Raw genomic sequence first — 26141 nt, forward strand, 5'->3', positions numbered from 1 at the left:
TACTGGACCTTTCACTTTTCCTCCAGGGAATGGGAAGTGTCTTCTCTGTGATGATTTCTGTTTTATGAGCCTTTCTATATTCTCTCTTGTTAATCTGTTTTTTAGAAGAAACTCTCTTTTTTACACATCATCACTCATGCAAGACAGCTATAAAATAGATGTGATCACCATAATTCAACACCTGGCCTTCAGGCACTTGAAGAATATCAATAACAGAGTTTTTTTTCAAAAACTGGCTAGGATGAGTCATTTATTTTAAAATAATATTTGGAACAGAAAGAACTGCCTCTTTATGTTATCATTTAACAAATGTGCAGAGCAACTACTTAAACACAGGAAATATTCTTCCCACTGAACAGTACAAATTAGAAAACTGAATTTTCTTATTAGATTGATTATTTTAGCAAAATGCAATAATATTTCATAGCAACTATTTCAGCCTGACAACATCAGATATTAAATTAAACCACCATTATCATGACCTTAGATCCACCAGCAGATGAGATGGACATCTTGGATGAACTGTTTAAGAGAACATAACTGAAAAGGAAAGTAATCTGTAAATTATTTTACAATGGCAATTAATCCAACAAAAATACTGGCTTTCACCTCTTACTTCATAAAAAACATTATGTCTTTCAATAAAAGACCCCAATCTGGTGCTGAAGTGGTAAAATTAATCTAGTTGAGGTCATTATAGTGATACTCATACCATTAGGTGAACACAGATCAGAAAACTGTATTTTAAAATCCTTCATATAAGGATTTGGAGTCTTCCCTAAATAGCAACCTAAACCTTTTCACTAAGAGAGCAGGTATTTAGAAGATATTTAATCTTGAGCTCAAGGCATGGAAGCAGAGTTCAAAATTTGGGGTCTGATTTGAGAACAGAGATTTGGGGCAGATATGTGGAAAACCTTCAATATTACCTCAGTTCCTTATCTTTAAGCTGAGGATAAGTCACTCATTTCTTATCTGCATTATCATTTAATTATCCCAACTGAGAAGAAAGCTCATGAGAGAAGTCCAAGGTCTTCTGTTGCCTCCTTATTCTGAGCTCTGATCTATGACTATTTGCATCAGGCTAGCACCTACAGCCTCCCTCTCATTATTCTAGAGGCTGTACAAACATCAAAAAGATAGCCCTTAGCTTCAAAGAATTTATGATCTAATGAACTTTGATAAATTGCAGTAACCCCTTGGAAATGCACAGCACAGTTTCATTTAGTACCTCTGAGTGTTACTGATGAAAATCAATATAAAACATCGATCCTATTCTTCCTCATACACATCAAACAGTAAACACTAACACGAATAAAAAGCTATAACCAGTGCAAAATTAACAGAGTGCTCTGTTGCACAGCACATACTCAGAATGCTTCAGCAGATTTTGAAGATAAAAAAACATATGAAGAGGTCCAACTTTCCCACCTGCTTCTCTTCAAAACCCAAAACTCAACCCCCAAACCCATAGCTAGTTTTAAAGCTTTTAAGATTTGAACATTAAGTATGCACATGCAATTTTGGAGAATGCTTTTTCATTTTGAGAATGTGTTTGCCTTTAAAAATTTCAGGTCCTTGATGCCTCATAAAGTGCAAGCTGGGATATGGCCTCTAAATTCTGACTTAAGAAGACCTACACATTCCTGATTTGAATAGATTTTTCCACAATAAACCTGTATTTATGAGTAAACAAGATTTCCCTCCTACCTAATCTTTTAGCGCTAATTAACATGAATTGTTGAGTTACTTATCTGTCCTCCTAGTTTCTCCCTACTCAGAAGCATTGGGAGCTACAGCAATAGTACAAGATAGGGTTTAGGGACCTCTCTATTTCATGCTTCAAGTTGTCTGCTCCTTCAAATGCAACCCTTGGTTCCACACATTTCAAAGATTTGATGGACATCCTTGTTTCTACATTTTCCCTCTTTTCAGTAATACTACAGCAACAAATTGAAAAACTACTTGCAAAACAATAGGAACTGCCTTAAAGAACAATAGGAACTTTCCTTAAAGGTTCAGAATGAAGAGAATATTGCTATGGAAATACAGAAGAAAAAAAAATGAGGGTTTAGGCCAATATAACCCATCACTCTCTTTTAGGGGCAAATAATAATTCCTAGTGAAAATGCAAAACATTTCAACAAAACTTTACAAATTACTTAAAGCAAATATTTCTTCTTTGCTACGTTCCAAACCAGAAATTATTAGTTCCTCTATTAAGTTACACCTAATATTCTCATGTTCAAAGTTCAAGATGCTTTTTAAAACAGGCCGAGATTGGTTTGACACTTTCTGAGCCAGAGTAATCTGAAGGAGGCATTTCTGAGAGAAATATTCACTGCAGTCCAGGATCCACAGCTGTCTAGTGTACATTCCTATTTTATTAAAGTTAATAAAGTCAGAGACTGCAGCTGGTGATTTGTCTGATGGTTTATTGAGAATGAATCCTCATGGAGATCAGCATATGTGAAACTTTACCTGAATGGTGAACAGCCTGGCTGTTGGAGAGATTCCTGTAGTCTTGTTTTTGTCTTTAAAATTGGATCTCCTTGTAGAAGTTTCTGTTAAAAATCTCGTGCCATTCTCTTATTTTCTACAAACCAGCTCTGTTTCTAGTTTATAGAAAGGCTGAGAACAAATATGGGAGATAGGAAAGAGTAATTCATCTGCAGGCCTGATTTAATTTAAAGCAAGCCAATCTATAAACAGCTGTGGGCCACCTAGCCCACGAGTACAATAATCCAGATGTTTGAACCCTACAGCCTATTAATTCCAGTGTCAGACATGCAACTCACTTGATACTTGACAGTGCAGAGCCTGAAAGGCTTTCTTAAAGCAACCTCACATTCCCACAGCTGACAGCTCTCATGGAAATAGAGCTGCAGGGGGAATCCCGGAGGACATGCTAATTAGGCTAATTGGCAGTTTCAAGCAGGCTTAAGGAGAGGCAAGGGAATATATATGAGCAACAGAGAAGGAACAAAGACAGATGTAGAGGGTTGAGTAAATCTTTGTTGGCCCTAAGGTCTTTGTACACTCTTTTTTGCTTTGTTAATTCTGACTCGACAGACCTCTGAGTCTTACTTAGTTGTCTTGAACAGACAGATCACTCACTGCTCCTTAGTCAGTGAGTGCCTGCTCTTATCCAGGCCTGAGGAACTCATGACTCAGAGCATCACAATAAAGTGAAGATTAATACTCAAATACTAACTTAGTCTTTCTCTGAAGAATAGGAAAATGACATTGTAAAAGCTGCTACAAAGCTTCTAATGATTTGAGATTTTGTCTCAACAATCTCATTGCTCACCTCTTTGGAGACATTGCCAGGGAAGGCCAGTGATGCAACTGTTCAAAACATACTTTTAAACTTGTAGTTAACACGGTGTCTTTAGAAATACGCTTCGGATGCTGTGTTCAATACTAAATCATAGAATCATTTAGGCTGAAAAGGGCCTCTAAGATCATTGCATGCAACTGTTAACCCAGCACTGCCATGTTCACTGCTAAACCATGTCCCTAAGTGCCACATCCACATGTTTTTTTGAACACTTTCAGGGCTGGTGATTCCACCACTTCCCTAGAAAGCCTGTTCCAATGCCTCACCACCCTTTCAGTGAAGAAATTTTGCCTAATATCCAACCTAAATCTCCCCTGGCACAACTTGAGGCCAATTCCCTTTGTCCTGTCACTTGTTACCTTAGAGAAGACACCAACCCCCACCTCTCAACAACTTCTTTTCAGGTACATGTAGAGAGCAATAAGGTCTTCCCTCAGCCTCCTTTTCTCCAGGCTAAACAGCTGGGGAGCATCTGGGGCTCCCTCAGCAGCTCCTCACAGGACTTGTTCTCCAAATGCCATATTATGCATTGCTGTTGAGAGTTGCTATTACTACTACAGAAAAACTTCCACTTGCATTTTCTATAAAAACAAATATATTCTACTTTCAGAACTTTTTGGATTAACACTTGAACACATGACTGTTCTACATTCCAACAAACAGCTTTCTACACCGAGAATCACAATTTAGAAGAATAAGCTAATAATAATAATAATAATAATCTACATAAAGAATAATAATTTATACAACAAAAATAATGTAAAGAATGTACCTGCCACAGGTTGGGTCTCAAGTACTCTGTTCTTCACCAGTGTGCTCTGTTAATCCTACCATCCACACAAGTCTTCCATGCCAGAGAAATCAATACCACAGAATCCCCTGCCGTGGATTTTCAAACTTAACCAAAACAATATACATACTTAGGAAATCAAATCTTGTAGTAAAAGGTTGCAAAAAGCTTTGAGCCAGAAAGAAGCTTACCATACATATATAAACTATGTGCCCCATAATCCAGAAGTCATATCAATTCCAGGAGTTTCACATTCCAACCCCTCTGCAACTGATTCTAAGATGAAATAGAGCAACAACAACCCATTCTTGAAGTAAAACAAAACAGAAGGCTTAAAATTACACCTAGGCCTGATTCTTCCCCATATCTAAACAAAGTGAGGAACCTGGAGATACCTGTGCTCCAGAAACTTCAGAATCCTAGTTCCTAAAGCTGAGCACAGCCCTCTGCCACGAAGAGACCAGCTCTGCGTAAGCAGCAACATTCAGCAATTCTCTGTATGGGCTCCCCAACAGGGATACTCTTTAGGCCCTGCAGGGTAAATTAAGCCCCGGTAGTTCTATTGTTCCCTTAAGCTGCATTCACACTTGGAAGCTTAAACTAAGCCTGACTTCAGTGTGAAAGGTTACTAGACCAACTGTTATGGTCATTGAAGCCTCTTAGTAAGACACCAACATCACCTTTTCTCTTAAAGCCATGGGACAGGCAGCAATCAGCTAGACTTCGTAATTCCCAAAAGCATTCCTGCATCCCTGAACAGCTGACTGAGCATCCAGCTACAGCTGGCACAGATACAAGGAGAGGGTGTGGAAGGGGGACATGAGACAGGCAACATAGAAGGAATACAGATGTATTTTCCAGGCATGCAAGGATGAATTTAGAAAAGCCAAACCTCAGCTGGGGTTGAAAGTGGTGAGGAATGTGACAGGGAAGGTGATGGTCAGGAGACACGGAGCTGCACTTGTTCAGCCTGAAGGTGATGAGTCTGGTGTATACGTGTGCATGTGTGTGTAAGGCTGGGAGTCACAAGCTGCAGAAAATTATTACTAGAAATAAGGAAAAAAAAAAAGTCAGAATGGTAGGGAGTATGTCCTGGAACTGGCTGATGAGAGGCTCTGAATCTCTGCCTTTAGTGGCATTTAAAGCTCAATTGCATAAGGTTCTGTTTTGTATCACCTGGCTTAGAAATCATTTCTTAGATGAGAATCAACCAGATCATCTCCAGAGGACCCTTCCAACTTATATTACACTAGATTGTTCCATTTCAACTCCCAAAGCAAATCCTAATCCAAACACAGAACAGCCAAGGGACAACCCCAACATTCAAGGATACATAGGACACTCCTGCTTCCTAAAATTGAGGGTGTTTCAAAGTTCAACAATGAGCTAAATCTTTTGCAGTTTTGTATTTTCAATCCAGATAATAGTTATTAGATATTTTATCAATGTGCAAAATAACTGATTCTAGAATTTTCTACTAAAATAAATATATATATATATCTAAAACTCTTAAGCTGTTTCAAAATCATTTTTCTTTAATGAGAGAAGTGAAAATTAGACTGCTCAAAGTCAGAGATGATGAAAAAGACTGTAATTAAGCAGCCAGGGTGCTAAATAAATGGATGTGATGGCAATTTATGTGAGAGAAACAAACTGCTTGGATACAAGGAAAAACTAAAACTTGCTCAGGATAGGGAATACTCTAGGGCTGTGCCAGATTACACATTGGCTTCACTGTAGTCAAGGGGCTCTACGACATTTTTAACATCTTACTGCATTACTGAGAGAGGGACCCCAATTACTTCTCAGATCCTATGCTGAATGTCATTAATTGGTATGAACTATTTGTGATTCCTGCCAAGAAACTCCGGCTTCCATAACTTACTTGCGTTGCAAATGTTTCATAGTTGTAACTGAAGTCACGTCACACAGTACTCAGAAATTTCAAGGAAAATGGAGCTTAAAGAAAAGCCCAAAGGATGACAGGCAGAACCTTAAAGAAGGTGAGAGCCCTGGACAACAGATCAAGAGCTACCATTTTGCACTTCAGTTGGAGTTTATAAAGTATTGGCAAACATGACCACTGTTTTTTATCTCACTTCCCCAATTAAATTAACTCTTGTTAATTTTTTTTTTTAACTAGCACCTACCAAAAATATTTCACTGAAACACATATGCCCTATTGGTTCCTCTTCCTGAAAAAGGAAAGAAATGAAACATTATCTATTATATTAAACTGCTTGGAATTATTATACACAAACGGAATTTAAGGAAGAAACACTGGAATTGCTCATAAATTTTATTCATTTGAAGGAAATCATCTTCTGGAGAGTAAGAAACAAAGTCTGTTGAGAGTACCTGTTGCAGACTTTAAATCTTTTGTATTTCATTTACATGTTTATTCATATTTGGTATAATGAGCCCCAAGTTTAATTACTGTAATGTATCAGAAATAACTAAGAAGTTCAATTTTGCATTCCCTTGTAAAATTACAATTTTAAGCTTTCTTATCTCAGTTTGGTATTTTCACAATACTAATTTTTCCTGTGCTTAAACACTAAATTAATTATGATCACAAGCAAGAGATTTTGGTACTCTAATGAAATTTAATTAAGTTATTAATTCTAATTATAAAATATTTAAAGCAGGAAACTTCATTATTTTTCATAATGCTCCCTTCTACTGCAGTAGTTTCTAATTTTCAGTATTTTTGTGTTCTGTTTGAAATATCTTGCTATATCTAACTTCACCACATATCTTAAATATACCTTTTAATAGTGTGCCTTGGACCTCTGCTGACTTGGGAACGCTACATACAATTTACCATTTTTTCATTACTTTTAATGACACAGTCATGAACATTCTGCTCAATGCTGACTGGATAGAAAAAGAGAACTGCTATAGCAATAGCAACAAAAACTGTAGTAGAAGTGCAGTTTATGCCACAAAAATGTGGCTTTGATACTGTACATTAATGACAGCAAAACACAGATATTCAAAAGACATAACTGCACCTAGAGCCCTGCTATAGTAATTACATCATTTGACCTGTGAACCTTGTCCAGAAGAGTATTAGTTGCCATTCCTTGATGATAAAAAAATACATGGAATAAGAAATTACATATAGTTTAAAATCTAAATAAACTGTTGATTGTCCTACAGCTAAGGCTAATAGTTTCAGGTACTGCCAAGGGAGGTCTTTTATTACAGAATCACAGAATCATTTGGGTTGGAAAAGACCTCCAAGATCATAAAGTGTGACCATTAGTAATTCCTTTTTTGCATTGTTCATTTAGCTTAAAAATTTCAAATTGAAGCTACTACATCAAAAATCGAATATGCAGCTGACAATACAAGAACTTTGACAGTGAGTGTGAAGCAAGCATTAGGCCAATGGCTGTGTGAGCACTGGGGAGCCAAGGCATCTCTTGGCGAAACATCCTCCCAAGGGTTTACCGTGCCATCACTTGTCATGTGAAAGAGCAGCCCTTCTGCAAGGTCAGAGCCACTGACCCCCTGCCTGACCAGCAGCCAGTGTGAACACCAGGCTGGCAAAGCAGAATCTCTCATCTGCAAAATGGAAAGCTGTGCATGTGGAAGTTTGATATAAGCCAAAAAATAAGCGAGTGCCTCTAAAGGGGATTACAGACACAAATACTACAGAGAGACACAGTAAACATTGCTGGCTGGGGCAGTGTCAGCTTTGGATTGGCAGAAAGGCACCACTCGGTGGTTACGTGATGACAACAACCAGTCCTTTTTAAAGGCTTCAGTCTTATTCCATTATAAAGTCACACTTTGATCACTTTTGTTTTGCAGAAAGGAAACTGGTTTCAAATCAAGAGAATTAACTTAAGGGCAAAAGAGAACTTTTTTCCTTAGAGTACAGAAAATAATACATCTCTTCTTAATGAAGGAACATTATAGAAAAAGTTGTCACAGAAGAGGAATTTGGGGTTGCCTTAGAATTTTATATCCTGTTGACATTAAAACTGTCATGCCACTACAACAAAATGAGTCCAAATTTGATACTGTACTATAAAAATTCTAAATTATCTTTCTGGGGGAAAAAAATTGTGTGACCAATATGCTTTCATTTAGAGTGACACAGGTAAGAACAATATAGGAACATGAACTGATGTCAAAATTCTGGCTTCAATAAACCAAGGTTTCATATCCATAGCTTGCTGAAGTATGGGAAGTCTTATTATCAATGCCTTCTGGTAGACCAAGACATCAGTAAGATAAGAAAAAAAAAGAACCCAAGAAAAAACACTAAACAAACAAAAGCAAACAAAACCGAAGAGGGAAAATTTCAGTTTGTCCCTGTCCCCCCACCCAAATAGAAAACCCTAAAGCCCAAATCCTCATGGGTTTACACCATGGAAACTATGCCAAAATCAGCAAATTTTAAAATAGCAAAGTAGGAGTGGGTGTGTTGGAAAAGAGAGAGAAATTCAAGATACTTTTATATTTAAGGGCTTCCTTAGGAGACTCATGGCTCCTGGATTTTACTTCTGAAAAAACTAGGCTCATGTTTTCTTGCAAAGAGGATTATGGCCATATATCATCCTGAGGGTGTATGTTCTAAGAGATAACAAGACGTTACTAATTCTCTGTTAAAAAGTCCTCTCCAATTTGTAGAAAAAAGGGCCAGTTGTCAATATTGCAGGGTTCTTTAATCTCCAGTTAACTTTGCTAGGTTTTTTTTTTTAATAAGGTAACAGTCAACTCAGGAACTGCGCTTCATCAACAAGCTGTCTTAAGAATCAACAGAATCTCACCTTTCCCAGTAAGCTCTTTGTGTTCTGATCATCTCAGAAGGTTAGTGTCAGAGAAACTAATTTTGTGTCTTATAAAGAACAGAAATCACTTTTCCACCCACAGTAATCTGCATCCAAAAAACTATAGAATAGAATACAGCTCACTTGCTCATGGACAAAAAGCATCTCTCATATTACTTTCCATCAAACTTATTTGATTTTCTGAACATGTCATTCTTCCCTCACATGATTATTTTTTGAAATAAATCAGATCAAGTGTTGTTTTTTCTTCCCAACAAATAAGGAAGACACATGAACTGAATGTTAGAGAATTGGAAGTGGAACAATACAAACATTTTGGGGAAAAATCAATGAGTCTTGCTCAATACTTGTGTTATTAAGGTTTTCTGAAGCTTTTAGTCATTATCTCACAAGGTAGTTACAAGTTATGAAATCAATGAGACATTTCACTTAAAACCCAAAATCCTGCAAACCTCAAATAAGGTACTGATAGATGCATACTTTCCTCTTAAAGTGCAAAATATGGCAAAACTTAATGAGAACTGATGTGGAAATATCATCTAGATTTATTAATACTATGCCTGCATATGCCAGCTAACTTCATAAAAGCTGTGCAAATATATTCCAGGTGTCCATAAAAAAACAGGGTAGGGAACCCCATACCCTTCACAATCCAGTTACAGAGCAGAGCAACATGTTGCTTGCTTTGAATCAAATAACTGATTTTCTACTGTGATTCTAGGGAAAAACTGGGTTAACTTTCTTAAAAAGAAAAAAATCAAAAAAACCAAACACCACAACCAAACCCCAAGCACACATACCCACATATGTGGTATTAAAATTGCAGTTTCCTGCAAGTGTTCTGACAGAGCACACCAGCACAAAGGTCGAGGAGGTCCTGGTATAAACAATAAACAGGAGCAGAACTGGAGAGGGCACTTAGGCACGTATCAGCCTAAAAAACTGGAAAGACATTTTGGACCAAGAGTCTTCCTAACCCGGCTGAGAGCAGACTTTCTTTAGATAGGAATTCTCCATCCTTTTCTTCTGCTCCAGAAGTTGCTACTGCTGTTGTTTATACAATTACCACCCTCTTGCCACCATTTTCTTTATTCTAATTCTTTTTTTGCATATCTGCATTGACACCTGCTCACCAGATATGCTCTTAAGCAAGACAATGAAACATGAAAGAGGAGGGAGGTTTCCTTTTTTCTCTCAAAGACCAGAAATGAAGAGACATTGTTCAGTGCTTTGAAAAAACTCACGGCTTCAGCTTGCTCTTAAAACAGATGGCACAGTCACCACAGCAAGTAATCCTCCCTCTCAAAAAGTGTAATATAAAGCCAAGGTGTCTGGCAAGGCTATCCAGTTAAATGGTAATGCGTCCTTTGGACAAGAATTCCGTTTGAGAACATACACAATAAAAGCACGTTCAAAACCTGGCAACTGGGAGAATGAGACTCCACTTTCCACTACAGATACTTGCTCAGTGTGCGGCAGTGCTAAGCAAAAGAAAATTGAAAACACAAAAGCAGGGAACACTCATGAAGAAACCTGAGTTCTGGCCTGTGAAACAAATATTTTCAATATATATTAAAAAATATAAATTTTTGATGTCAAGAATTTTCACATTGATTTTTCATTAAGACTACTTTAAGAAATTTTTTTATATTAAGAAATACCAATCATAAGAGAATTTAATCCAGAACAGCCCACAATAGAATTTTATTGTATTATACTCTCAGTTTGAGCAAGTAATTGCAGATTACTCAGTTTACTCTGAGTTATGCTGATGGCTGCATATTCTCTCCTCATTTTAGCAAACTATTTTCTAAGCTGATATTTAGGTATTTAGGTACCTTTAGGTTCTAAGGTGTTTTGGTAAGATACATTTCCTGTCAGCAGATGTCAATATACAAATTGAAGCATTACTTATACATACTTATCTCACTGTAATTAGGATAAGAAAATAAAAGTAAGGCTTTTGGCTTTACTGTGCAAAAATGCCATTATTATTCTAACACATTATTTCCTGAGTATGTGACATTTCAATATAGCCAACAGATAGGATTGCCTTTGATATTGTTCAAAAGAAGTTTGTGCTGTTAATTTTAATAATATTGTAAGCATACAGCCTGGTGTTAAATTCCTTTGCACTCAAAATTTCCATCCGTTAAAAAAAACCAGCATCAAGCACAGGAAGAACACTAGTTTGCTTTGTAGTAAACCATAAATCAGAACAAGAATCAATTGGCCATTAAAAACAGAACATTTTCACCTGCAAAACAGACATTTACTAAGTTTGTCTTCATTATTTCATCTGGAAAATCCACATCTCTGCAGTTTTCAAGTTAAAAACAAGATAGAACATGCTGTGTTCTAAAAGTATGAGGAGAAAACTTCATATTTTCTTACCTTTGCATTATAGGGAATATAATGCTTTGATAAGGCTTCAGGAGTGTGCATCCATGTTTTGTCTACAGAAAAGCAAAATAAAAAAGCACTGAATGGGTTATCCAATCATTAACTTAGATATAATAATATCTCTGTGGAAAAGATAACAATCCTCCTCTTACTCAAAAAACTGTGTGAAGTAGTTACTGGTGCTGGAGGGAAATATCTCACACCTTCCCATACACTTAGATGAAAGAACCTGCTTCTTTCTCTTGGGCACACTTCCTACTTTAACCAACTTGATTTTCCCTAAGAATTACAACTCCTTCCCCCAAATGTATTAATTGGTCTAAGGTTGTTTGCTGTTTCTGCCTCAGATCAGTATTTTCTGCATCCTGCTGTTTGAAGCACTGACGGCATCTTGTGCCTCTAATGATGTTTTTTTGATGAATTATGTGCTTTTTCTGATGAATTATCAAGACATTAAGGGGACAAAAAAAATTATCCAAGCTGTAACTGACAGAAGAAAGCCCTAATCCTCACAAAACAAAAAGGATGCGCATCAGATTCATAAGTTTTAGATCTGATTTATAAGCTCAGATCCCCTGTAATTCTTCCTATACATTTGCTAAACAAATTTGTATATTCTCCTTTAACGTTCACATTCCAAGACTGTGTTATTCTCTTACTTTTCCTGCTGCATGGTGACATAATTTTGTAATTTTTTGTCAAATACATCTTCCCCTCTTATTTTAATGGCCTTTTTGAATGTTCTACACAATTTAAGGTGGAACTCCAAATATTAAGAAAAAGCTTCTTTTTAATTACAATCTTAGAAACAATTTTTCAAAGTTTTCTTATTTGAGAGCATTTAAGAAAACAAAAATATTCCAAAATACTAAATTTGCATAATCACACATTTGGGAGAATCTGTAACTCCAATCAGTATTTTATACGACATATATTGAACATTTAGTAGTAGTTTCTAACTTGAGACTATCCTGGTTTAAATTAGCATGAATTAAAGTCACAAATCTGGAACTTTATTGAATTAAGTAAGAGAATAACAGCTTAAAGCAAAATTCTACCCTTGGATGCTCACAATTTCCTTTGCCTTTATGGGGAGTTGCAGTTACAGTAATTACTAACTTTTTTGTTAGCGACACATAAGGACAATAAAATTCCATTCATTTCAAACTGTTAAAGAGCGAAAGCTGTGACATTCATTAACACTAAAGCAATAATTGAATATTTTAGAATATGCAGAAGCAAGAAAACAGTAAAACAAGATACCAGTCATCACTGTAACAGGATCAGAACTGCAAAGCTGGGAGAATGTTTTTTGTCCCTAAGCAAGTTCCATTCTAGATGGCACTAATGTTCAGTTCCATTACTGAAGACTGATATTATCACTTCTTAATTAAGGAAGAATGATTTGTCCATGCAGCAGCACCCAGGAGGATGATTAAAGTGGCTCTTCCTTTCAACTGTGGCTCGTGATTGGACTGCTGGAATCAAGAACTCATTTCCCAGAATATTTTAACACCTGAAACGGGACCTCTACTTTAACATAGAAGCAAAAGCTGATGTTATCTGAAAGGGCAAAATAACCATCCCAGTGAATTTGTGAATTAGGACTGGTAGAATAAAGCCTGTCAGCCCAGGAGATGACCCAAAGCCCAGTCAAGCAGCTGGTCACCAGGCTCGCTGGCAAGGCCAGGCACAGGGGAGCTGGCACTCAGGGCAGGACTGCTCACTGCCCCAGCCTGCTCAGTGAACACCTGCACAGGGCCAATGTCAGCTCCTCCAGCTGCATTCACATTGCTAACACCAAGGGTTAATTTACCCATTTCCTGCACATCACTGTTTACTAGCTTCAGCAGGCATAGTATCACGTCTATACATTTATAAAGCAAAATCTAGTAAAAATAGAGCACTGAACCTCTCAAGGAAATTACAATAGTTCTCCACTCATTTTATGCCTAGTACCCAAACAAACAAGTGACAGAGCTGTGGCTTCTAAAGCAATTTTACAAGCAGACAAATGGCAAGACAGGTACCATCAAAACTATTCCTTGCAAATGTTTCTTCCTCCCTTCTACGCATCAGGGAAAATTCAAACCTGAAAAAAATGCTATTTAGTTTGGGAGTCAAGTGTGAAATGCTGGTCTTAATTCAGCATCAGATAATCTTTCCAATACTATTATCATGTACAAAGCTTTACTTAAAGTGGTTCTATGAAATCATAAGGTTGCCTACCAGCCTCCAGCAGTAATGTTACAGAGATTCCAGCAAGGACTAACACTGCTGCGCGAGTGTTGCCGTAACTGTTGGTACCCCTAACTGGGAGGAAGATCAGCAAATATGGACAGGTGCTGTCAGCTCAAAATGAAATCAGTAACTTAGCAGGGTACCAAAAGACACTCCAGGATTCTTGTGCTATTGGTTAAAATAGTCCAACATTCACATGTAGATCCACAGACACTGTGACACAAGTACTGAAGATTTCCATTGACAATGGAAATCCATTTCTTAGAGGCAAGTAATAATTACAGAGTGGTAGCACTTCGGAAAGAACTCTTAATGCTAAACTAAATCAATACAAGGCAAAATTCAGGGTGAGAGCAAAGATGTGCAAAAAATCATGCAAGCTATTATGGGGTAGTTTGTTACCAGCCTCTCCTTCTGAATTGTAAGGTCTGATTTTGGATTTATACCACCCTCAGGAGCTGTTTGAAATACTGCTTAGAATTAGTTTGATTTCACAGCAGTTGAGAAAGACTAAATTTCAGACATTTTGCATGCAATAAACCAGAAAAACATGAAAAAAGAAAATCTATAAAATAAGTATTGGTCAAATATCTGATGTAGATATGGCTTGTGGTTTGCATGATCCCTCACCTAATTTAATTTTTAAGGAGTTTTCACAGCTTGAAGCTTAATTATTCATTCTGAAGCAAAAAGCAAAATATGAAACCCTACAATGAAAATCACAGTTCATATTATTATTTTATTAGATACACCACAGCAAGAGTTCTAGACACTTCCCAGCTAAATAAAACAGTAAGTCCTAAAGAAAGGACTGAAAGCCCTGATAAAACCAAACCTGACAACCACATGCATCTAATGTTAACCGTAATAGAAAGTGAAAAGACTTATGCTATTACACTGGGTGAAAACCACAGTTATTTTAGATCTTGTCTGAAGTTCCTAATCTAGGTTGCCTTAGAGTTTACATTAAAGTTTTTAAAAGTGCTTGGTTGTTTTTGAGAATTATGAGGTTTTGAGAATTATGAGTTTGACCATTCAGAGTCCCATAAAACCTATGCTTAACTGAGATATGAGAAATTCAAAGACGTCTGAGTACGTGGTGGTTTTGCCACCCACACTGCATGAAACAAGAGGTGCGAAAAAGGGTCACCACTCTGATTTCAAGGGCACGGGTAAATCACAGCCCTTATTAAGCAGGATTTGCAATCCTGTGTGGAGCCTCTCCACAACACCTCAGCATGTGCATGGCGTGCTCAGTGTGTGGTATAGGCACAGAGAGCCCCCGGAGCAGCAGCACAAGCAGCCTTTGCAGTTTTTAAGGGAATTTGACTTGGGTGAGAGCTTCTCAGGTTTTGTTCCCTGCCAGCACACACCAGTCTGCTAAGGGAAAGCTGTATCAAGTTAATGCAGGAAGACCCAAGGGTCTGACAGGCTGAATTGCAAGAGTGGAGAGAGGAGCTGGGCACTTCCTTAGGCAGAGAATTAATACTGCTCTGAATTGGGACGTGTCTCCTTTCTAACCCCCTGAATCATGCCAGCCCCATACCATTAAAAAAGGGGAGGTTCCTTTACAATCTGCATTTCACACCAACTGTTGGTCCCACACAGCCGGGGGGCCCCGTGTGTGAGCCATTGCAGAGGCCTCAGCAGCACTGAAGAGCCAGGGAAGGGGGACGTGCTGACAAATCACACACTGAAGGCAACAGACTCGGAGACTTCATCAAGTACCCAGAACAACTGTGCTGCACTTAAGGGAGGATGACATTAGGTTAGATAACAGCACAGCTGACCATTTATCTACCAAAAAGGAAAGCAATAGCAGTGCCAAGAAATTGTTCTCCCTTTGAGATTAATGTCTCTGCATATTACTGCCCAAAGAGATTGTAGAACAGAACATTCACAGTGCAGCTTTAGTTAACTGCCTCCCTAAACCCTACTATCATTATTAATTCAGTAACATTAAGTAACATTAACTAATTAATGTTTCTAAAGTGTTTATCAAAGCACACGAGACCAAGTGGCCATTCATTTAGTATGATGGAAAGAGAAAGACTCTGATTTTAACTTTTTCTGTTTTAGTGTCACAGTGAAAATACAGTAATTTCTAAAAGGTAGAAACTAAAGCCTTTGCTCTCTACCAGATCAAAATCCTTTCACATCGATGGATGTTTTTATTGCTAACAGAAGAAATCTGGGAACTGTCTTTTCTTCCTGTTTTACAGAACTTGGTATGAAAAAAACATTTTATGTGACAACCAGCCTAATAAGAGTCTCCTGAAGAAGATATCATCCCAAGAGATCCGTGCTGCATCTAGGTATTATTGCCTCAGGAACAAACAACTTACTTGCTTCAGTGTATGTACATAAGTACCTATCTCTTTCACTATTCCTAGGTTATCTATTTTTCTGTAAAGAAAGAAAACCTTCGCAATGGGACACGCAAGAACTGTCACCTTGTTAAATAACTTCCTTTATTCTGCACTGCAGCAGAAACAGTCAGGTTCTCACAAAGCCTCCCTTAGTCTGGTCAGACAGCAAGGTAGAATCTGCCTTCTTGACCACTGCAGGTAACACAGGGACTGATAGGCTGAGGCCTGAGACTGAATGCTTGGCACCAGAATTTTCATCAGCATGTAACACCTAAATATCATTAACAAACAAATCTACCCATATTATTGCATGGTTCAGCTTCAGCATTTGTTCCAGTCACCTTCTAGAGGAATGACTAAGTCTGGGTGTCTAATAGTAGTAATTTATTAAAGTTTTTAACAGGTTACTATGACTAAGCACTTGAAATTAGGAGTCAGAGCCTTCCCTAGAAACATATAGAGAAAAACATCCATCAATATGCATAGCTCAAAAATAGTTACTTCTGTTATTTTTTTCTTCCCCCCCAAACACGAGATATTCTTTGGATGCATATTTATTCTTTGCCAAGAAAAGAGCTGTATCTCCCTAGAACAGAGTGAGCTTGGCAGAATGCCTTGCCTGTGTCATTCTCTCATAATATTTAGGACCATGTAAATGGTTTTAAACAGCTGATTGCTACAATTGCAAAATGGTGTCATAGAATGCTGGGTTGGTATAGCTACAACATGAAAATAAGCCTAGTATTTGCATTTCCTTCAACAGTAACATTCACTGCAGAGCCTACACATATTAAACTTTATGTTTTTGAGATATGCATGCTAATATTTAGGTTTTGACAATAAAGGAAAGTAGGATGAAAGTGTTACTACAACTGACCAGTCATTAGCAAATTTTTTTTCACTTTTGATTTATTTATGTTAAGAACTTTAATCAAGTTCAACTTCCTAAACCAAAGCAGAAAAAACCAAGGAAAATAAATCTGAACTACTTAGCCCATACCTCATGTCTTCTAGCTACAAAAAGAGCTACACTGTCTTTGATAAAAGCTTCTAGTTAAAGTCAAAAAAGACTGGCATAGCATAATTTATTTTAAGTGATCACATTTTTGCAAGTTTTCACTAAGACGTATGTAGAGATCAAACCTCCAGCTCCATCTTTGACTTTTGTAGTCTTTTTGCGGAGAAAGAGTTCAGTGAACTATTCCAGTATTACTATAAATAAATTGGGAAGAGTATCAATTTAACTTGTAAAAAGTGTTTGAAAAGCAAGCTTTTGAAGAATTTCTTACTGTTAAAGTAAGAACATTATGTAGATAGGTCAAAACAAAGGAAAAGGAGCACAAATGACAATCTCAATACAATTAAAACAGAATATTAATTTTCTGATTCCAGAACACTGAAATAATGTGGTATAAAAGTTTAAGTGAAACTTTCTTTAAAATTCAAACTGGAAGGAGAAGAAAGGAGTTTGAGCAACCATGAGAACAACTAAAATATGCATATCTGTAGCTTCGTCTTGCTTATGCACTTAAGGTACATCCTTTTATGTACCAAAAGGATTTGATTTCACAAAATAGTGTTTTCCTGAGTGAGCTACTTAGGATGTTCTCTGCAATTTTCCAACAGCCTTATAAGACAAATTCTTATGAAACCAAGTAGCCATTGTGATTCCTATCAAGGTCTGGTTGGTAATTTATTTCACACAGGATAAGATATTTTGCCTTTAACTAGATACTCATCCAGCTATCTCACAGTGTACCTGTGCAACTCAAGCATTTAAGCTGCGGCTGTGTAAATTTTAATAGGGTTGAAGCCAAAAGGTTCAGATTCTTTCCATGCTGCTCCCACTGTAAAGCCAGTATTTGTGCCTATGGCTCAGCAGCACGCATGTCTTCTGGAAAGGAGCTCCTGAGGTTTTGGAGAAGTGACAAATAGTTATTATTGTAAATATCATTGTTAACCTGCCTAGAATATTCTTTACAGCAGGCAAGAGATAAGATTAGTTCTGCAATACCTTTTTGAAGATAATGCAGATAAAATAAGCAACAGGAAATTATCCTTCTATTCTCACGGTACCAGCAAAAAAAGGAAAATCCAGGCTTAGCTGCACAGACCCAAGAATCCTTCGGAGAAGGTTTCCAAAGCTCACGCCTCATTTGTATGCTTCCTCTGAAGACATGCTGGAACCCTTTTTTCCCCTAAACAATTAGAGCTGTCCCTTCTGCCTTCAGAATGTGAATATACTACCATAAATACATGTCCAGTTGCATACAAATGCTTGCAAACACACACAAACTGTCAGACTGAGCACTTCCCTGTCTCACCAAGAGGAGACCTTTGGGTCCTTGCCAAATGAAGGTGGAAACCCTGCAGGACTCCTTGCTGGTGTACTTGAAGGGGTGCTGCCACAGCCTAAGGAGAACAATAGTACAAACAATACTTCAAAAACCAGAGTCAGAAATCAATCCAAAAAAGGGACTTGGCCACTGAATATTGGTTCGACCACATGTTTAGGAAGACAAGGAACAGTAACTGGAATACATATGACCTCTTTGTGGAGGTAGTATAAAAGTATTAACTGATTTTTGTGTCAAGACCAGCTGAATACAGAAATATTTGTTATACCAAAAAAGTACCCTCTTTTCCTTCCACACATCACTCCTGAAAAAAAATTTTATTCAAAAAATCCTAGAATCATCAAGCAGCAGCTTTTTTTTGGTGGGAGCAGAGGAGGAAATATAGATCTAGTTTTGGTTTGTTGAGTTGGTTTTTTTTGTTTGTTTTTTTGGCTTTTTTTTTAATCTCTTCCCTGGAAGGTGAATGCTTTTACGAAAGAACAAAGTGCAACCACAAGGATATTTGAAGACCACAGTGGGGGAGCCTGTGGCTACTTCATGCCTTTAAAACTATATGAGTATCTCCTCTTTGTGGTTTTTATCATTATTCTTAATGTGGAAGCCCAGCACACAACAGGCTATTTGTTTAAATCACCAATGTGAAATAGACTCTGACAGAAGGAAAGTATTTACTTTAGGACTACACTTATCCCCCATCAGTCTTTTGGGCCTTCACCTATTGTCTGCTCATTAGGAGAAAAAATATAAACCAAAATATTTGTCATCTCTGGAATGCAGCATGTGCTGATAATAAAAATAAAGATCATATTATAGCCAGTCCATTCCCATAAAAGAGCATTCTATAACCTTTGATTGCAGATTTTTATATGCCAGCCCCTGCCCATTAAATGCATCTGTCTACACTTTCATAAATAAGACCCATAAAAAGCCATTGCACAGAAATGTTACTGCTGAAACTTATGATTTAAAACAGGCCATTACTTCAATATATTCTATTTAGCATTATAAAGACCATCTACATCTCAGGAGCTGGTAATTGGCAGCAATTATCCACCTTATTAACTGCTATCATATGGAAAAACCCCAGAAAATTTAGATTCTCACATACATTGAACTTCATGTCATAAGAAAACTGAGGCTGCCATTCTTTATGGGATGAAGGAGGACCACTGGCATGCAATAAAGTAAAAACTAAATTCAATTGCTACATCCTCCACAACCTCACCCATTTCAGCCATTGTAATTCAGTAGAAATATATATTTACAATTTTAGCACTATTTTGTGTCACTTAAAAAGTTTCAATCTTTTGCTCACAGAGGGTTTGAATTACAGTCATTCCATATTTACATATGTCTCTGTCTGGAAGGAACAGTAGTTTTGTTTCACGTTTCTGATGAGGCAAAAGCCAGGAAATACTAGTTATTTTTTGCTTACTTATATGCACCAGTTCTTACACTAGCATCTTTTATTAGAAGGATGCAGGATCAGTAAAATGTGCCGAACTCATTTATGCAAGGCAATTCCATTCACTAAAAAAATAAGCAAAACAAAACCCCCATAGTTAATGTTTTCTGTTTTGTTTATGCAAATAAATCACATTACAAGATCCAGTCCAAATTAAGAACAAGTAAGTAATTCAGTTTAGATACAAATATACTAAGAATGAGAAAAATTTACATAACAATATAGCATTTAGAGAGATCTCTTACAGGAGAATTACATTAATATCCCTAAGCTACTTAAAAGAGTGACTGAATTTACCAAGATGCAAACATATTTCAACTTGAACAGACTTCCATCTGCATTACAGACTTTTTTCACCACAGCATTGCAAGGGGAGCATACTACCACATGTGACTTTAAAGGAAAAACTGAAAATTAAAAGTAAAGAGGACTCTTCAAATCCCCTTCCCCAAAACTGGATCACATACAAAAGCAAGCTTCCAAAAGTGCAATAGATACAGAAACATTTTCACAAGCTTTGTCATAACCACAAAGCAACAACATACATGAACATAAATTGTTCATCAATTTGTTTTTGTGGGAGAAGGAAAGAGATCCTTAAAAAAAAGATAATCTATCTTTTCAATGTAATTTACTGCACTCATTGATCAATGAATGGAAAACAGAATGTTTATTTTTGTGCAGTTTGTACAGTCATATAGTGTCGCTGTAACCCGCAGCGACAGTGAGAATCACGACACAGGAATTCCAGGATAAATGGCATTCTTTAATTAATTACCACCTCATTTATATAACTTGATTCACAATAGAGAAATGACATTATTGGGTGCTTGACCATACACCTCCCAGAGTGATTGGCTAAATGCAACTACACCCATTTCAAAATATTTTCTTCAGTGAACCAAAACAATATCCACTGCATTCTCACAACACTCTGCACCTGCAAATAGTTTACAAAACTGTCTTTCACTGTTTCTCAACTAAAGCATGAGAAAGGAAAACTTCACAAAATGCTTCAGCAGCTGGAAAATTCCTCAGCTCCTGCTTTTTAGCATCCACAATACAGTATTTCTGCAACTGAGAATTTTCTCCATAACACACATATTTGATAGTCCAACCAAACTGTACTGAAGTCAAGACAAAGGCTATGTTGCTTTGAATGGTTTTTTTTTTCCATTAAAACATGCAACTTAAAATAGCAAGTGCTGACATCAGCTTTAAACCTAAAATGAACCTTTTTTTCAGTATTAGTTCCTAAAGTTTGTTTCCCTGTTATACAAGCTCATGGGTAACAGAAGAGAGCAGATATCACAATCTGGACAGCTGAAAGATACCATTTATTTATCATTACCTGTCTAATTACCTTCTGAAACAAGTTGAATTCGTTTAAAAATCCATGTTTTCTTATATTTTTCATTGTAGTTAGTAGGATGAAAGATGAACAGCTTGATTTTTTCCAATTTGAGATTTAAGCATATCAATTAAGCCTTCAACTAAAATGACTACCAGACAAGTAAAAAAAATTCCAACTCAAATACAGTAATTCTAACTCAAATACAAACAAACTCTCCAGGTGAGTTCTTGTTCGTACTAAATCTTGGGCAGTCAGACAGGCAATGGCTGCACCAGTTTTTTAAAGCCAGAGCACTCAGCACAAGGTTGTCAGCTGAAGTGGTTATTTCATGCCCAAACCATGACCCTCAAAAATAAACTTACACAAAGTAGTGGCTCCAGATATTATACCTGTAGTAAGAAATTGTGCTGCAAAATGAAATACTGGTAATGCTGAAAGTGGAGGTCTGTGCTCTCAAGAGCACTGCTCTGATTTATGACGAAGCTGCTGTTCCCATAACAGATTCACTCCATAAGCACTCATGCCACACATCTTAGCTATGGAATCTTTTGCCTGCAAAGGATCAGGATTAATTTAAAAAAGAGCTCTCTTTCTGTCTTAGCAACTCATATCTCATTGCAATTCTTTTGTGAAAGCACAGGTTGCTATCCAGCCTCCAACAGAAAAAGAAGAAGGGGAAAAAAACAAAGAAAGCTTGCTTGTAATGCTTCTTTTCTTGCTTTGCCTACCAATGTCTGTAAATAAAATAATTTCCTGAACATTTAGAAGGAAAGTTTTTGCTCGAATCAGGTGATGGCATGAGAACAGAACTCATCAGCAAGAACAGCACAGTCCTAAACATTGTAGTCCCCAGTTTGCCCAGTTCAAAAAGAGCGGAGCCATGGCATGAGCAACTACCTTCCCTATAGGCATCCTGTTAAAGGACTGGTATAGGCTGATCATCACAATGAACATTAGGGAACATTTATCCTATAAAGCTGCCCAATTCAGATACAATCTGTGCCTATTATCAAAGTATCACCTACATCTATTTAAATTCCCCTCACAATCCAATGTATTTAAGACTTGTTTTTGTAGCTTCAAGGTAACAGAGCACTGTGAACTTGTAATTCACACAAACCCTACCAGCACAGCCATATGGAGACTGCTTTGGGTTTAGCAAGAACTGCTTGGGAAGCCACAGCAGCCACATAGTTAACTCCTCAAACTATCCCCATTCTTGTGGGCAAAAGAAACCCACAAAGAACCCATCAAGAAATGGAAATCACTGTATCCTGAGATCTGGGAGGAAAAATTAAATACAGTAAAGGATATCCAGCTATTGAACCCATTTTCAAATGCAGTTATTACACACGAAAACTGATAGAGCCAAGCTCTTCTGAACTTCAATTTGCATTAAAAATATGTAATTTTCACTTATTCTTGACAATTGCTTAACTGAAACTTGTTTTTTTCCTAGGGTCTGAGAATGGAAATGTCACGAGTGTTACTATGAGTAAAATAAACGGATGACAGCATTGAATTCCTCTGTCTCCTCAGGTTCTGAATCATTATTAGGAATCCACACTAATTGCACTTCATTATGCCTGACAGCTTTTATATGATACTTTTTTCTTGTTGGGGTAAAGAGAAAGCACACGAAATTGACTGAACAACAAAGCAAATGTCTTTGAATACAATAACATGCAAAAACTTAGGTAAGGACTTAGTAAGAAATTAGTAAGAAATTTTCTCATGAAGAAATAAAAACAGAGAGAAATTAATTGAGACCCCTCAAATGATCCCAGAAAACTGAGGATACAGCTGCACAACCTGATGATACGGGCAAGATGCAGAAGCTGCCAAGGGTGATAAGAAATAGTGACAGAGCATTTTAGCACTCTGGGTCCAGTGAAACACAACTGGTCTGTTTCTGAAACATGGCAGGCTGAGCTTCAAACATTATCAAAAGTCAATAGAAAAAAAAAAAGGAAAATAATTATATGGTCTCCTAGACAAAACAATCTACAACTCCCAAGTTTCTTTCTCAGCCATGATAAGTCAATCCACAGTTAAAGAATAATGAAATGGTTTCTGAAATGATGTGGAAGAAGCTTGGCAACACTATCAAGCACCTGACAGGTACAGATCTGTTGATAGAGATGTTACAATTACCTACAAGCGGAAATAAATCAGCACTTAAGAGCACAGGCTATGGGTTTAAGCTTATTTCCTCCTGCTATTGGGATATTAAATGATCTTTCATCCTACTTTGCAGTTTTTGTGAGTAAGTGTATCTTCCTTTTGTGACCATGTGCTGATATTCTGGACCACTTCCCTCATCTTGATTCATCTGGCTTAACAAACAAATGCACGACACACAAGGATGCAGGGATGCTGTCATTTCATGTTGGCCTAAGGTACGCAGATTCCTTTTATTTCCAGCTTTGATATTGATACCAAAGCAGAAATTCTTGTTACATAAACAAAATATTTACACTCAGTCCAACTGAGGCTACACCTACTTATTCATGCAAGGCCTTCACCTCAGTGTGTGCCACACTTAAGGACCTTTAGAAGAAAACATGAAAAGTAAAGAAAGAGACCTACTGAGTATTTTCTACCTTACAAACAAATGGGGGAAATAGCAACAAAGCTGTCAGTAAAAAAAGCTGCATCCCTAATGCTCCTTCTAAAGACATATGTTTAATCATAAACAAACCATGAAAAGAGACTAAGCAAGCCAGAGGAGCAACATATATAACTCAATATTTAGTGGTTTGATGTCCTTTTGGAAAGCATGCCATTTCAGATTGCTACAAATCCAGAATAGCTTCTTACAGATAAAAAATATCCTGCTGCATGAGATAGTTCAAGTATATTAAACACAGTTTGAAAAAATACCTTCTCCAAGAATAAGAATCCAATGAATATATATAAAGAAAAGTCACTGCCTTAGAAGTTCTAAAACCCTCCAGCACATCGTTTGGTGTGTGCAGGCAAAAAAAGAAAACAGTGTGTGTATTTTATGCATATGTGTTTGTGTGTGTGCGTGTACACACATCCTGCAATAAAAAAAATACGGAATTCAACTTCAGCCTTAGAATGCAGAAGTCAAGAATGCTTTGCTCTGTACATCTTCTAAAAGGGTGCTCATTTCTATCTAGAAAATTCAGTGCATTGATTAAGTTTTTCCTTGTATAATTCTTAATATTCTAAAGAATTTTTACAGGGCATTTATGTCTCCATGAAACATAAGCTAAGTTACTTACCTTTCTTCCTGCTAAAAGCACGATTCATGTTTAAAAATCTACCCAGTCAACGATATTTCAGGGTTTGGTTTTTTCCTCCCCACTTTAACCTGCAGAACAACACACAAGAAAACAGAAAATTCCATTATTATCATTGAAGTTCTATTTATCTTCATATTAAAGACACTGTGAATGATCTTAAGAATTCCAAAACAATTCTGAGGAACTGGGGATGTGCTTTGCTGAGGAAGAACTATCAGCATTGAGAAGACCTATGTTCAAAATGCCCAGTGGTGCTTCACACAGAAGGACATTATAAGGTTCCTTCAAGATCTTCTTCCGAAGATTTCAGAGGCACAGAGCAGGTGGTATTATACATATACATGAAGACAAATGCAACACACAAATAGCTTGGAAAGAAAGCTTTAAAATGAATGCTGACTACAAGACTCCATAAAAACACTCAGTTCACATTTGCACTGCCCTGTTTTGTGTCATTTAGGCTGCCAGATTATTTCAAGCTAGGCTTTCGTCTCCACACGGGCTTGAAACTCGGGGAAAAAAAAAAAAATCACAATATATAGACTCTTCTTCCCCCAGGGACTCAGTACTGAAAAAATTGCCTTCTATCAGTGCTACGATCTCCTTGCTCCATTTACCTCAGATTGTACAGTAATTTCTGTATTTCCTTCCCTTAAAAAAATGGATACACTCTTAAATTCTTATATAATTTTTGAATTTTATTATTTACCAACATAAAAAAACAATAAAACCCACTACATCCAAAACTATTCAAGACCATTCTATTCTGCAGTGTAGAGTTTTTTCTTTTACAACCACATGAAAAGATATTCCTATTGCTGATTTTCATTCTGTTCAGATCTTCCAACCAGAAGTTGCACCAGTGCCCTTCTCTACTTTTCAAGCAGTCTAGTCAAAGAAAAAGAAAAAAAAGGGGCATGGTAAAACCAGAAAATTAAAGCACTTTGCTATCAGATGATTTTTTAATCAGCTAGAACATTACCTTTGCCTTGAATAAAAACCAAACTTAGGCCAGTATTTCAAATGTCAGCATTAAGATGACAAATTTATTTAAGATACTTTATGCAGCTCATGAGTCCTTGTGGTACTCACCCCTCTTTTTCAAGTAAGTTGAATACCAATTAAAGCAATTATATCCAAATTTCCACGTAAATATTTGATATTTTTCAAATTAGAACATATGGGCAATTACAGCTAAAATAAAACCAACCCAACAAAACCTCAGTTTTATTTTCCACTAATCACTGATGCAGCAGGACGACTTCTCCCCACAGTCCTGTGAGAATGAAGGAGAAATCCCTGTTTACTTAAACTAGCATACGACCAACCATTTGTTCCTTAAAGCAGAGGTACCAGATCACTTTTGTTTTACAGATGGTACTGAGCATTTAAGAAGGGAGGACACAACACAATAAGCACAGGCAGGACTTATCCATGCAGTTTCCATGCCATGATTCAGATGCAAAGCCCGAAGAGCACATTTGGTGCCCAGCAGTTCTAACAGCAAGGCTGCAAGAGCCTCATCCACCTGCACAGCCATGCCCTGCCCTCACTGTGGGCAGCACCACATGGAAAGCTGGGGGTACATAGGGGTCAGTGAAATCAAAAAACACCCATGAGGGCTCTGAAGTTCTGGGAATGGTTTTAGCAGCATCCCTGGAAAGGGCAGTGGCATGACTGGGGGAATTCCAACAAGCATCAGTGTCCCCAAAAGCTGAGAATGCACGACTAGCTCTCCTGGCAGG

General features: G+C 37.2%; 1 protein-coding gene across 7 annotated transcripts in view; it reads right to left on the reverse strand.

Annotated features, from left to right (window-relative positions):
- The window catches only part of GULP1 (GULP PTB domain containing engulfment adaptor 1), a 150036-nt gene that overhangs the window by 55157 nt on the left and 68738 nt on the right, over positions 1-26141 (reverse strand). For all 7 annotated transcript variants that reach the window (XM_039554729.1, XM_039554730.1, XM_039554731.1 and 4 more), the window contains exons 2-3: positions 24376-24464; positions 11330-11391 (exon numbers count right to left, since the gene is read on the reverse strand). In XM_039554729.1, the coding sequence (XP_039410663.1) occupies positions 11330-11391; positions 24376-24403 (90 nt within the window). In that variant the 5' untranslated portion in view covers positions 24404-24464. The remainder of the gene's footprint in view (positions 1-11329; positions 11392-24375; positions 24465-26141) is intronic.

Source organism: Corvus cornix, chromosome 7 (genome assembly GCF_000738735.6).
Source record: "Corvus cornix cornix isolate S_Up_H32 chromosome 7, ASM73873v5, whole genome shotgun sequence".
Lineage (NCBI taxonomy): Eukaryota > Metazoa > Chordata > Aves > Passeriformes > Corvidae > Corvus > Corvus cornix.